This window comes from Bubalus bubalis, chromosome 3, assembly GCF_019923935.1.
Source record: "Bubalus bubalis isolate 160015118507 breed Murrah chromosome 3, NDDB_SH_1, whole genome shotgun sequence".
NCBI classification, from domain to species: Eukaryota; Metazoa; Chordata; class Mammalia; order Artiodactyla; family Bovidae; genus Bubalus; species Bubalus bubalis.
The window spans coordinates 19,385,808-19,398,644 of record NC_059159.1 but is presented as its reverse complement, the minus strand read 5'-3'; the positions used below and the strand labels follow the sequence as shown (position 1 = coordinate 19,398,644).

General features: G+C 42.6%; 1 protein-coding gene across 1 annotated transcript; it reads left to right on the top strand.

Annotated features, from left to right (window-relative positions):
- The first annotated feature begins 1,314 nt into the window (after positions 1–1,314).
- On the top strand, positions 1,315–5,075 carry CFAP97D1 (CFAP97 domain containing 1). The gene is made up of 6 exons (XM_006046843.4): positions 1,315–1,559; positions 2,111–2,181; positions 2,440–2,558; positions 3,498–3,621; positions 4,125–4,181; positions 4,688–5,075. Exons 1-5 carry the CDS (start codon positions 1,436–1,438, stop codon positions 4,179–4,181), a joined length of 495 nt encoding a protein of 164 aa, XP_006046905.1. The 5' UTR covers positions 1,315–1,435; the 3' UTR covers positions 4,688–5,075.
- Positions 5,076–12,837: the final 7,762 nt, after the last annotated feature.

Here is a 12,837-nt window from a genome sequence, read left to right as displayed (position 1 = left end):
GCGAAGCGCGGGCGCCCAGGCGCGCTCAGCTCCGGGAAGTATGCGTGCCGCTTGGTTCCCGGGGAACGCGGGGAAAGACTTCGGGGCCTGAGTCCGGGGCGGAAATGCTGCCACCCTGGAGTTTCGGAGAGTCCTCTTCCCGCCCCCCGCTGAAGCATGGACGTGCAGTAACTACACTGGACTAAATGCAGGGCGCAATAAAAGTTTTTCTTGACCAGGGATACACCCAAGTGTCGCTTAATTTTCTCAGGATTACAGGGACACCCGGGTTCCGATTGTGAGCTCTGACTGCCTGTTGCGGACCCGCAGCGTTGGCTTCACCCGGGAGCTGATCAGAAATGTAAAATCTCCCCCGACCCCCCACCCCGCCCAGCTCAGACCTGCTGAATGAGGATGTGCATTTTACAAGCCCTGCTGGGGATCCCTACGAAGGTTAAAGGCTGAGAAGCCCAACTCTAGGGCTCATTTCTTCCAGCCTTCAGTGAGAGTCGGCATCCTGCCTAAAGCTTGGGCTCTATGCAAACAAGCATGGCATTCTGGTCCTGGGCAGTGACTTAACCTCTCTGAGCCTGTTTTTTGGGGGGAAAAAATGGGGGTAATAAAAACACCTAACTCCTAGGGCCTTTTGAAAGATTCAATATAACATTCCAGGAAAGCGCCCAGCTTTACATAGTGAGCACTAGGTAGGGGTTCTCCCTCTCCATCAGCAAACGTGTAGCGCACCCACTAGGCGCTACACCTCCTAGAGCAGCTGCCAGCCCACTACAAGCCACATGATGTCAGCAACTCATCATTTACTGAGGTCCGGCTACCAGCAAATGACCATCCTCCTCCACTGGCATGAAATGGCAGATCTCCCCACCCTCCAAAGAGCAAATGTGGTGCTGGGAATTCAGGAAACCCACATCCGGAGCCCAGTTCTGCCGCTAACTTTCTCTAGAGCAGTTTGGTTGTTGCTCTGGACTTCAGTTTCCTCATCTGCAAAATGACATTAAATCAAATTATCATTAAGGGTCTTGTATTGATATCTCCAACAGCTGTAGTCTCACACCTTCAGGGAAACCACTGCAGTGGAGACTAAACTTACAGCCCATGGTGTGTAACCAAGGCTGGTTTTCTCCAACCTCCCACCCCCACCCCATGCCTTCCCACCCCTTCCAGACAACACACTTTTTCCTGCTGCCCTTGGTGGCACCTGCATTCCAGGTAGGTGGGAAATCTTCTGAGCCTCAGTCCTCATCTTGACTGGGACATAGGTTAACTTTCAAAAGAGAAGCCCAGGGACAACCGGGCATGCTCCACTGCTCCTCTTTCTTCCCCGGGGACCTGTCCCTGATGTCATAACTGAGTAACTATGACAACCCATCATGGACAGCTAAGTACCTCACAGAGGAGCCTGGGTGCCTCATTTCAGAAGTGAGACTAGGAAGAGAAGATGAACAATTCCCTGGATTATCTGGCCTACCCTGTAATTGTCTCTAATCACAGACAGAGCACATCCTTCAGGAAGAAGCTGGACTTTGGCCACTACGCATTTCATAAGAATAGAATACAAATAGGTATGTGGGGCAATTTAAACTGGACACTATGACTAGGATTCTGAAAGGGCTCACCTTAAGAGATATTGATGGTAAACCAGAGCAGTACACAGCTTTGCAATGATATGGCCTTATCTGCTGAGTCTGGTCAAGAGGGCATTAGCATCAGTGACAAAATTTATCTTCCATCAGGGAGTTCCTTTGATGGAAATACTCATTTAAGCTCTTTAGAGCCAAAAAGCTAGACAGAGGATGAGACGGCAGCATCCAGTAGCCAGGATAGTCATATTGGGAAAGGGTGGGAGAAAGGCTCTTTCATTAGCTTCAAGGAACATTTATGTCTGTAAATTTTATTTTTCTCAGCCCTCATCATGCTTTCATGTCTGCTCAAAACTCTTCAAAAGATGTCAGTTTGGGAAAGTCAACTGAACCAGAATCCCTGAACTGAATTGGTTCAGAATTCAAACTTGTAATGTTTTAATCAGTGTCATTGTGTAGAATGTGAGCAGAGTCCCTAAGGCTACTAAGAGGATACCTGTGATGTAACATTGCTCTCTTTCCTTCCTCTCCAGTGAAGCCTACTGTTGATACCAAACCTCCAGCAGCGCACACACATCACATCTTAAAATTGAGCAAACTGCAGGTATTTGTTCTTGCCATCTGCAAATGTACCTTATCTATGTCCCAAAGAGGTCCAGTTTCCCAGAGCCTTCTAAATACCCACCACTTCCTCCTCCTGTCCATACACCACCCCTGGATTCCTCAGCCCTGCTCCCAGTCTCCACTGTAGCCCCCAGTTTGCCCCTTTCCCATAATCCCACAGGAGGGGGATGCTCACCGTTGTGAGAGGGAGCATGATGTAGTAATGATGTCACCATGGTGGGGTGGGGTTTCTCACCAGGGTGAACAAAAGAGAATCGACAAAATTGAATACGAAAACAAGCAACTGTGTCAAAAAATCGCCAATGCCCACCGAGGCCCCGCCAAGGTGGATTGCTGGAACGAATATTTTTCCAAGAGGTAGTATTATTTCTCTTCATTTTCTGAAAGTCAAAACTGACTTCCCCCTTGTTGGGCTTTAGTACTAGAGGCATACTGAAGGAAAGTTATCCTGAGGGATAACCAAAGAGACCATGTTAAGGAGAAAGAAAACCACCCCAAACAAGAACCTTTCTCTAACGTTAGAGAGCTAACTTTTATTCCCTAAGAGACTCCTTGGAGTCCTATTTAGAGTTTGTCACAGGAAAGCACTTTTTAAAAATGGTGATGATAACTGGGATTTTAATATAACATTCTTAAAATTGTTTCTGCAAATATTTGCTGAGCAACTACTATGTGCTGAGCACCAGGGATACAGAGGTGAAATGAGATGTATATTTCCTAACCTCAAAACACAAGGTCAGAAAGAGGGGACATTTATGCAAATAATTATGCGGTCTGATCAGGGCTACAAAAGGAATGTATGCGAGGAAAATGAGTGTGTATCTGTGTGTCAGTGTGTAGGGGAGAGTGTCAAGATGTCTTTCCTGATCCTTGTGTATTTAAAACTGGGTTGAAAGCTGAGGGGAGTAAGGTGAACCAAAACTGTTACCAGCTATTTGTGATTTCTGGGTAGACAAGACCTTCATCACCTAAACCAGAGAGTCTCAATCCTGGTTTCATATAATAATGCCTGGGGAGCTATTGCAAAATGCTAATCCCCAAGCTCCATCCCAGACCAATAAAATAGAATCTTCTAGTAGGCTGCAGGGCTGAGAACCACTGGCCTTACCCTAAAAAAGCTTTGCATGTTTCCCAGAATGCGGTCTGGTTCAATAGGTTCTCAGGGCTCTGTGGAACAGCAGGCTCCCTGCACTCAGGCAGCCTGAATTTCTGACATCATAACTTCATCTTCCCCACTCCAATCTGGAAGGAGAATTTTATTCTTCACCTATTTTAGGATTTTTTTTTTTTTCCCAGCTTAAACAGAGAAACAAGGAACCGGGAGCTAGTGAGAATCACTGTGGAAAACCAGGGCATTCTGAAGAGGCTTGGTGATCGCAAACCACACTATGACCGCAAGTCGTCGGAGTTAGATTGGCAGGCACGTGGATACTCTGTGATAGCTTTATTCACTCACAGAATCTGGCTGTGTTCAGAGGAGAGTCAATCTCAGGAGAGACCCCTGATTGTTGGAGGACAAAATCATAAGGAATGTAACTATCTGTAAGAGAAAAACTGCCCAGAGCCTACAAAGCTAACAACAGGAGCAAACCCTTCACCAGCTAAGGACATCCCCTTGGTAGCAAAGCCATTATGTGACAGCTTCAGAAAATATCTGGTAACATCTTCCCTCATCCCTTAATTCATTTAGGTTGAATGAGCAAGCAAAGAAGATGAAGGGTATACAATTCAGTATGTGGTTGATTTGTTTCATGTAGGGACAATCCTGCAAGAGGGGGGAAAAAGCCATCTGCAGTGTTTTTATAAACTTCCACTCTCTGGCTTTGGTCTGTAAGCGTTTTCTAAGACCCATAGGATTTAGAACTTCAACTTTCACACCAGCACCTGGGCATTGACATAAATCTGATTTTTTTTTCCTTCAAGAATTCAAGACGCTATATCAGAAATACAACCAGATATCTTCTCTCCCGAGATAAATAGGTATGTTTCCACATGGCTGCTCTTTATCAGAGAACATGGTGATCACAATTCATGGCAAAGCCCTAAAACCCATGTAGATGGAGAACGAGGGGCCCAACCAAGGGGTGAATTTTGCTCTTCCGTAATATTGATTGGCCATCCATTCGGGGACTAGAGTTCCGTTTTTGTTTCCTCTCTCCATATAAGTAGGAAATGATTGCCTTTTGTCACCAGCTTTGAGGCTTTATGTGAGTCTAAGGGGAAGTGATTTGTTTTAGTAAGACATAAACAGGAGGTCTCGTGGCTTTAATGTTATGTTGAAGTTACATTACAGGTCTCTGTCACTGTTCAAAAGTACTATTGTGTTGGCATTTCATATTATTTCATATTATTAGTAATGACTAAGTTCCCCTGCCCTGCTGCTGCCCCTAGGGAGAAGGATAAATGGACACGCAGGCTTTTCAAAGAATAATTCTGTATAATTGATGGCTCTCCATTTCTCTCCCTCTCCTCTCCTTGAATGCAAGGTTACTCACCATGGATAAGACAAGAGAAGGCCCTAGGATTTCTTAGCTGCTTAGGATTTCAAGGCACTCCTAAGTGGCTGAATGCTCAATCTTAGGATGCTACAATAAAGCTTGGAACATAAAATGAGTAAGTTACATGTAAAATACCCAAAGGCATTAAGTTCCATCCCCAAATGGAGACAGAATGAGGCAGGCAGAAGGAAAGATCCAACAAGCACTTTTATTGGGGGCTATGAAAAGTCTTAATGAGAGAGAGAAAGTGACAGCTTTTTAAAGCATACACCATTTGCACCACCCCAAGCAGGAAGAATAGGCTGGGTGAGATGATTCAACCACAAGCTCAGCTCTGTGGAAATGGAAAACAAAAAGCACATGAGGAAATTAAAGTTCAGACAACACAGAGGAAAAACACCATTAGCTTCTCTGTGAATACCCAGGATTGGAAAAGAATGCTTCAGTGAGATTTTCATGGACTCTGTTCATTTGTAGGGAGAAGCAAGATTGAAAATGTCAAAAATATCTCAAAACACATGACAAGACAATGTTGCATGGCTTCTGGGATTGGTCATGCTGGTTTTGAGCCTTTTTAAATGGTTTATTTGGAAGGAGAGGAGATCTTATATGTTCTTATCAGAAATAAATGTTTTATTTTAAAATAGATTTACGGGAAGTTACAAACAAATGTATGGTGAGGCCTCCTGCACCCTTCTCACCCAGCTTCTCCCAATGTTAACATCTAAATACAGTATGGTGTCTCTCCAGGAAAGTTGACATTGGTACAATCTATAGCGCATACACAAATTTCACCACTTACACATGCACTCATTTGTTATGTGTGTGTATAACTCCATGCTGTTTTTATCACAAGTGTGGTTTTGTATTAATACAAACACTTTCAAGACAGTTAACTGTACCATTATGGAAAATACCTTACCACCCTTTTTGGCCACAGCCAGCCTCTGCCTCCCAGCCCTAAACCCCGGCAATTACTAATCTGTTTTCCATTTCTATAATTATGCTGTTTCATGAATGTTACATAAATGGAATCATGCAGTATGTATTCATTCTTTTCAGACTATTTTTTTCCACTCCATATAATTTCCTTGAGGTTCATCCAGGTTGCATGTGTTGATAGTTCATTCCTTTTTATTGCTAAGTGGTATTCCATGGGATGAATGTACCACAGTTTTACCCATTGCAGGATATTGGGGTAATTTCTAGTTTTTTGACCATTATGAATAAAGCTGCTATCCACTATTATGCACAAGTTTCTGCATGAAAATAAGTTTGATTTCTCTGGGATAAATGCCCAGGAGTGTACTTATGGGATTATATGATAAGTCCATTTTAAGAGAAATTACAAAACCATTTTCAGAGTGGTTATACCATTTATATTCCTACCAGCAATGAGTAAGCCAGCTTTTTCATATCCTCATCAGCATTTGATGTTATCGCCATTTTTAGTTTTGCTGGGAGGGATTGGGGGCAAGAGGAGAAGGGGACGACAGAGGATGAGATGGCTGGATGGCATCACTGACTCAATGGACATGAGTCTGAGTGAACTCCGGGAGTTGGTGATGGACAGGGAGGCCTGGCGTGCTGCGATTCATGGGGGTTGCAAAGAGTCAGACATGACTGAGTGACTGAACTGATCTGATCTGATTATAATATGTGCAGTAACATCTCATGTGGTTTTAACTTGCATTTTTCTAATAATTAATGATGTTGAACATCTTTCATATGTTTATTTGCTCTCTGCATATGCTCTTTGGTGAAATATTGGTACATTTGCCATTTTCTAATTGGATTGCTCTCTTTAACATTGAATTTTGAGTTTTCTTTACACATTCTACACCCAAGTCCTTGGTGTTGGATATGGGATCTGCAAAATATTTTCTCTGTAATTTGTCTTTTCATCTTTCACAGTGTAAAGCATTTAAATTTCGCTGTCATTCAGTTCATCAATCATGAGCTTGTTCTGTATCTTGGCTCTGTCATGCCCATCTCCTGGCTGTGATACTGTGTGTAGTTTTGCCAAGGGCTACCACCTGGGGAAACTGAGTAAATGGTACACAGGATCTCTCTGTATTCTTTCTTTCACACATGTCAATTACCTCAAAATAAAAAGTTTAAAGAAAAAAATTAGTGTGTGCAAATACAAATTCAATTTTAAATGGATTCCAGTTCATCTCATTTTGAGGAGTCATTCTTCTAGACATCCTGGTGAGAAGCCTGGCAGTCATCCTTTACTCCCTCTCTTTCATCCCTTCCTCTCCCCTGCCTATTTTAAATCTACCCATCCTCTCAGTCTTTGAATGTACTACTGCCCATTTCAGGCATTTGTGATTTACAACTGGTATTATTAATGGGAAAATGCCCATATCACTTTCTAGCTTCACACCTTCAATGATTTGCCATTCCTTCCAGAATGAGCCACACGTTTCAATGCGGCATACACAATATGGGCCCCTCACGATCTTGTTCCTTCTGTCTCAGAACCCTCTATCAACAGGAATTTTTATTTCAAGCAATGTAAATTGACGTCTGATTTTAGTGAAAAAAATGTATAATTTATTGAATGAAATAGCTAACAGTATTTGCCAGAAAACTGCAGGACTGAGCTTCAAGCGGCACATTCAAGGAACAATGCCCCAGGTCTTGGTGTAGAATTGGTCTGCGGTGCTGTAGCTCACACAGTTGCCCCTGTTCTACCTGGAATGGAACTGGATCTTCCTTCCTAAGTTCTCACTGATCTGAAGTCTTTGTGTCACTAGCTCTAAACTCCAAGTCAGTGAAGGTGTATCTAATTGATGTAACTTAGATCATATGTACCCATTCCTTATCTGCAAGGGAGATTGGAAGGGTATTTGCATTTTTCCAATTCTGAACATGGGTTCTGCTTCTCATTCTCACCAGAATAGGGAATTTCCCCCTAGTTACAATAAGGTTCGGATACCAGAATTTCACAAAAATGACAAATGCCTGCACCCTTCAGTTCAGTTCAGTGGCTCAGTCATGTCCAACTCTTTGCGACCCCATGAACCGCAGCACGCCAGGGCTCCCTGTCCGTCACCAACTCCCAGAGTTCACCCAAACCCATGTCTGTCGAGTTGGTGATGCCATCCAACCATCTCATCCTCTGTCGTCCCCTTCTCCTCCTGCCCTCAATCTTTCCCAGCATCGGGGTCTTTCAAATGAGTCAGCTCTTCACATCAGGTGGCCAAAGTATTGGAGTTTCAGCTTCAACATCAGTCCTTCCAATGAACACCCAGGACCAACCTCCTTTATGATGGACTGGTTGAACCTCCTTGCAGTCCAAGGGACTCTCAAGAGTCTTCTCCAACACCACAGTTCAAAAGCATCAATTATTTGGCACTCAGCTTTCTTTATAGTCCAACTCTCACATCCATACATGACCACTGGAAAAACCACAGCCTTGACAAGACTTTGTTGGCAAAGTAATGTCTCTGCTTTTGAATATGCTATCTAGGTTGGTCATAACTTTCCTTCCAAGGAGTAAGCGTCTTTTAATTTCATGGCTGCAATCACCATCTGCAGTGATTTTGGAGCCCAGAAAAACTGTTTCCCCATCTATTTGCCATGAAGTGATGGGACTGGATGCCATGATTAGCCTGCAACCTTATGTCTGATCATTCCTTGCCTTTTTCAACTAACAGAAGACATGTTTTCTTCTCATCCCATTCATCTGTTTTCCCCTCTAGCCAGAAAATCCATAGTTCTATGTCTTTATCTGGATAACACCTATACATTATTTATACAAGAGAGTGGTCCATTCTCCAGGAAGTTTCCATGAACTTTTAAGGTTATATCAGGTATTCTTTCAAATGATTTGGAGATTTTCCTATTGTCTTTCTGTGACTGAATTTGAGTCCATTATGGTCAGAGGACATACCCTAGATTTCCAATTCTCTTAAATTTGTAAATATGGCCTACCTAGGTAAATATTTCACGGGCATTTGAAAAGACTGTATATTGTGCTGCCATTGAGGGGAGTGTTTTATAAATGTCAATTAGATCCTCTTAGTTGATGGTGTTCAGTTCTTTTATGCCCTAGATAACTTTCTGTTCTAATCCTATCAGTTGCTGAGAGTAGAGTGTTGACTCCCCCAATTATATCCGTAGAGTTGTCTATTTCTTCTTTTAGCTCTGTCATTTTTTTTTCTCCTTTTTGGCTGCACTGGGTCCTCACTGCGGTGCATGTGGGCTTTTTTTGCTGTGGTGTGCAAGGGTTTCTCTTGTTTAGGTGTGCGGGTTTCTCTTGCCGCAGTATGTGGGCTAAGTTGCCCCGCAACATGTGGGATCTTAGTTCTCTGACCAGGGATCGAACCCATGTCCCCTGCATTGGAAGGTGAATCACCAGGGAAGTCCTTAGCTATGTCAGTTTTTGCTTCATGTATTTTAAAGCTCTGGTGTTTGTTGCACACACATTTAGGATTGCTCTATCTACTTGATGGAGTGATCCTTTTACCATTATATAATGTTCTTCTTTGTCCTTAGTAATTTTCTTTCTCTGAAGTCTACTTTATCTGATAATAATATAGCCTTTTTAAATTATGCTTTTAAAAAAATTGTTTGCATATGTTTCCATCCTTTCCAACTACTTTTGTATACTTGTAGATGACATATCAGATCAGATCAGTCGCTCAGTCGTGTCCGACTCTCTGCGACCCCATGAATTGCAGCACGCCAGGCCTCCCTGTCCATCACCAACTCCCGAAGTTCACTCAAACTCACGTCCATCGAGTCAGTGATGCCATCCGGCCATCTCATCCTCTGTCATCCCCTTCTCCTCTTGCCCCCAGTCCCTCCCAGCATCAGAGTCTTTTCCAATGAGTCAACTCTTTGCACGAGGTGGCCAAAGTACTGGAGTTTCAGCTTTAGCATCATTCCTTCCAAAGAAAGCCCAGGGCTGATCTCCTTCAGAATGGACTGGTTGGATCTCCTTGCAGTCCAAGGGACTCTCAAGAGTCTTCTCCAACACCACAGTTCAAAAGCATCAATTCTTCGGCACTCAGCCTTCTTCACAGTCCAACTCTCACATCCATACATGACCACTGGAAAAACCATAGCCTTGACTAGACAGACCTTTGGTGGCAAAGTAATGTCTCTGCTTTTGAATATGCTATCTAGGTTGGACATAACTATCCTTCCAAGGAGTAAGCGTCTTTTATATAGTTGGTTCATTTATTTATTTATTTATTTTTGGCTGCTCTGGGTCTTCATTGCTTTGTGCAGACTTTCTCTAGTTGTTTTCTCTAGAACAGGGGCTACTCTTTGTTGTGGTGCAAGGGCTTCTCATTGTGGTGTCTTCTCTTGTTGTGGGTCCCAGGCTCCAGAGGTGGAGCTTCAGTAGTTGAGGCTCCTGGACTCTGGATTTCTGGCTCAGTAGTTGTGGTGCATGGGTTTAGTTGCTCCACAGCATATAGAATCTTCCTGGGGCCAGGGATTGAACCTGTGTCCCCTGCATTGGCAGGTGGATTCTTATCCATTGTACCACCAGGGAAGTTCAGGTCATGTTTTCTTTTAATCCACTCTGCCAATATCTTCCTCACTTTTAGAATATAATTATCTTATGTATTTCCTCTATATACACTGAACACTGTATCAGATGGTGACATAACTTTTGTTATCCAGAAAATATGGGTAAAGAAAGTCAAGAGGTGAAGAATAACCTATTTACTTCTAGCTTTACATATTCAGTTGTTTTTTTCCTTTCTGAATGTCCCAGCCTTCTGCCAATTTGTTAATCATTTTTTAAGAGTTAGTCTCAAGAAATTATGTTAGTTTCCCTTTACTGGAGAATGTCTTTATTTCCTCTTCATTCCTGAGGGATAGTTTCATCACATTTAGGATTCAAGACTGAGAGTCTTTGCTGTCAGCACTTGATAAATGTCATGTCACTTTTTCAAGCCTGCACAGTTTCCTTTAAAGTAATATTAAAATAGAATTTGTGTTGGTGTTCCTTCCTGTTGTTTCTCCCGGTTCTTAAGTTTTTGGTTTTGGGGTTTTTCTTTAGTCTTTAGTTTTCAGGAGATTAATTATGATGTATCTTGGTATGGATTTCTTTGGGCTTATCCTATTTTGAGCTTATCAGCTTCTTGAATCTGTAGATTTATATCTTTCACTAAACTGGGGGAATTTTTGGCTGTTATTTCTTTGAGTACTTTCTGGCACCACAGTTTCTCCTTATGGGATTCTGATGATACCAGTGTTAACTTTTTTGTCTGTAATGCTTTTTTCCAGTTATTTGTTCACATTGCATAAATTTTATTGATCTGTCCTCAAGTACCCTGATTTGATCTTCTGTCACTTCTACTCTACTACTGAGTCCATCTGAGTTTTCAATTTTTCAATAACTTTATGTTTATATCATTTCCATATAGTTATTTTTCATAACTTCTATTTCTTTGTAAGATTATCTGTTTTTAAAATTTTTTCTAGAATTTGTTATTTATTGTTAAAGCATTTTTATTACAATTGTTTTAAATTCTTATTAGATAAATTCTAACATCTGAATCATATCATACTGGTATTGGTTGATTGGAGTTTTCTTGGTTTGTATTATGATGAGTAATATCTCATCACATTTCTCTCTCATATCCTGGATATTTGGGTGATTATCTTAGGGGTCTCTTAATCCTATTTAAATCTTCTATTATAGCAGATAGTAGTCCAGTTTAGGTGTTGGTATAAATTTCTGCTTCTTTTATGTGTCTTATTTTCAATGAAGTATGGTTTTCTGAGCCTTTGCAATACTATTCTTGTCTGCTTGTTCTTTGGGTACTGCCAGGACTCCCACTCAGTCCCTTCTGGTGTCTTCTGCAGTGTGGGAATGTGCTTCCCTGGGCTGCAGTGTTGCTGGGTTACCTTCTGCAGAGGGGGTGGGCAGGCATTGCTGGGCCTGGGTCTTCTTTTGTCACTGGGTGGAAGGCAGGGAGACATAAGGCTTCACTCCTGCTATGAATGAACTGGGCCACCTGCTGGTACCCTGGTGTGGAGCTAGGGCTGGGGCTCCCTGGTAGGTCTCTTCCAGGCTTCTTTGCCCTTTCCTGTCCTTTGGCAGAAAAAGCAAACTTTTTTTCCTTTCTTCCTGCCTCACTCCCCCCTTCTTTCTCTTCCTTCCTTCCTCCATTTTTTCCATAATTTTTCCTTCCCTGTCTCTGCTATTGGTGGTTCTGGGTTGTAGGCCTTTTCATATCTCAGTTGGGTGTGGGAGATGAAAAGAAAGCCCAGGAAAGTCACCACATTGTTTGTTCCTCAAATCTTGAGTTTCCCTACTCAACCCATTTTCTTTCCATCTTTCAGAGTCCTTTTATCAATAAATTCCTAAGATTTTAAGTTGTATTTGGAGTTGTGGTGGTGGTATGTACACACGTGTGTGCTCTGTAGTATCCAACTCTTTGCAACCCCATGGAATGTAGCATGCCAGACTCCTCTGTCCATGGAATTTTCCAGGCAAGAATACTGGAGTGGGTTGCCATTTCCTCCTTCAAGGGATCTTCCCAACCCAGGGATCAGAGCCAAGTCTCTTGTGTCTCCTGCATTGGCAAGTGGGTTCTTTACCACTATGCCACCTGGGAAGCCATTTAGAGGTGAAAGTGAAAGTGTAAGTCACTCAGTCATGTCCAACTCTTTGTGACCCCATGGACCATACAGTCCATGGAATTCTCCAGGCTTAAATACTGGAGTGGGTAGACATTCCCTTCTCCAGGGGATCTTCCCAACCCAGAAACTGAAACCAGGTCTCCTGCATTGCAGGCAGATTCTTTACCAGCTGAGTCACAGGGAAGCCCAAGAATACTGGAGTGGGTAGCCTATCCCTTCTTCAGCAGATCTTCCCGACCCAGGAATCGAACCAGGGTCTCCTGCATTGCAGATGGATTCTTTACCAACTGAGCTACCAGGGAAGCCAGATTTAGAATTGAGGAGGAGGGAAAAAATGATTCTACATCATCTTGCTCTGAAACCATAAGCCTGACTTTTAAAGGAAGCAATGGTTGGAGACTGTATTCAGAGGACAGGAAAAAAAAAATAGATTCATATTGACTCCGCCAGATAGAAAAATGCTGCTTATTGTTTCTAAACTATATGATTCAAGAGGGCTTTGTGCATATGCTGGTCAGTAGTTA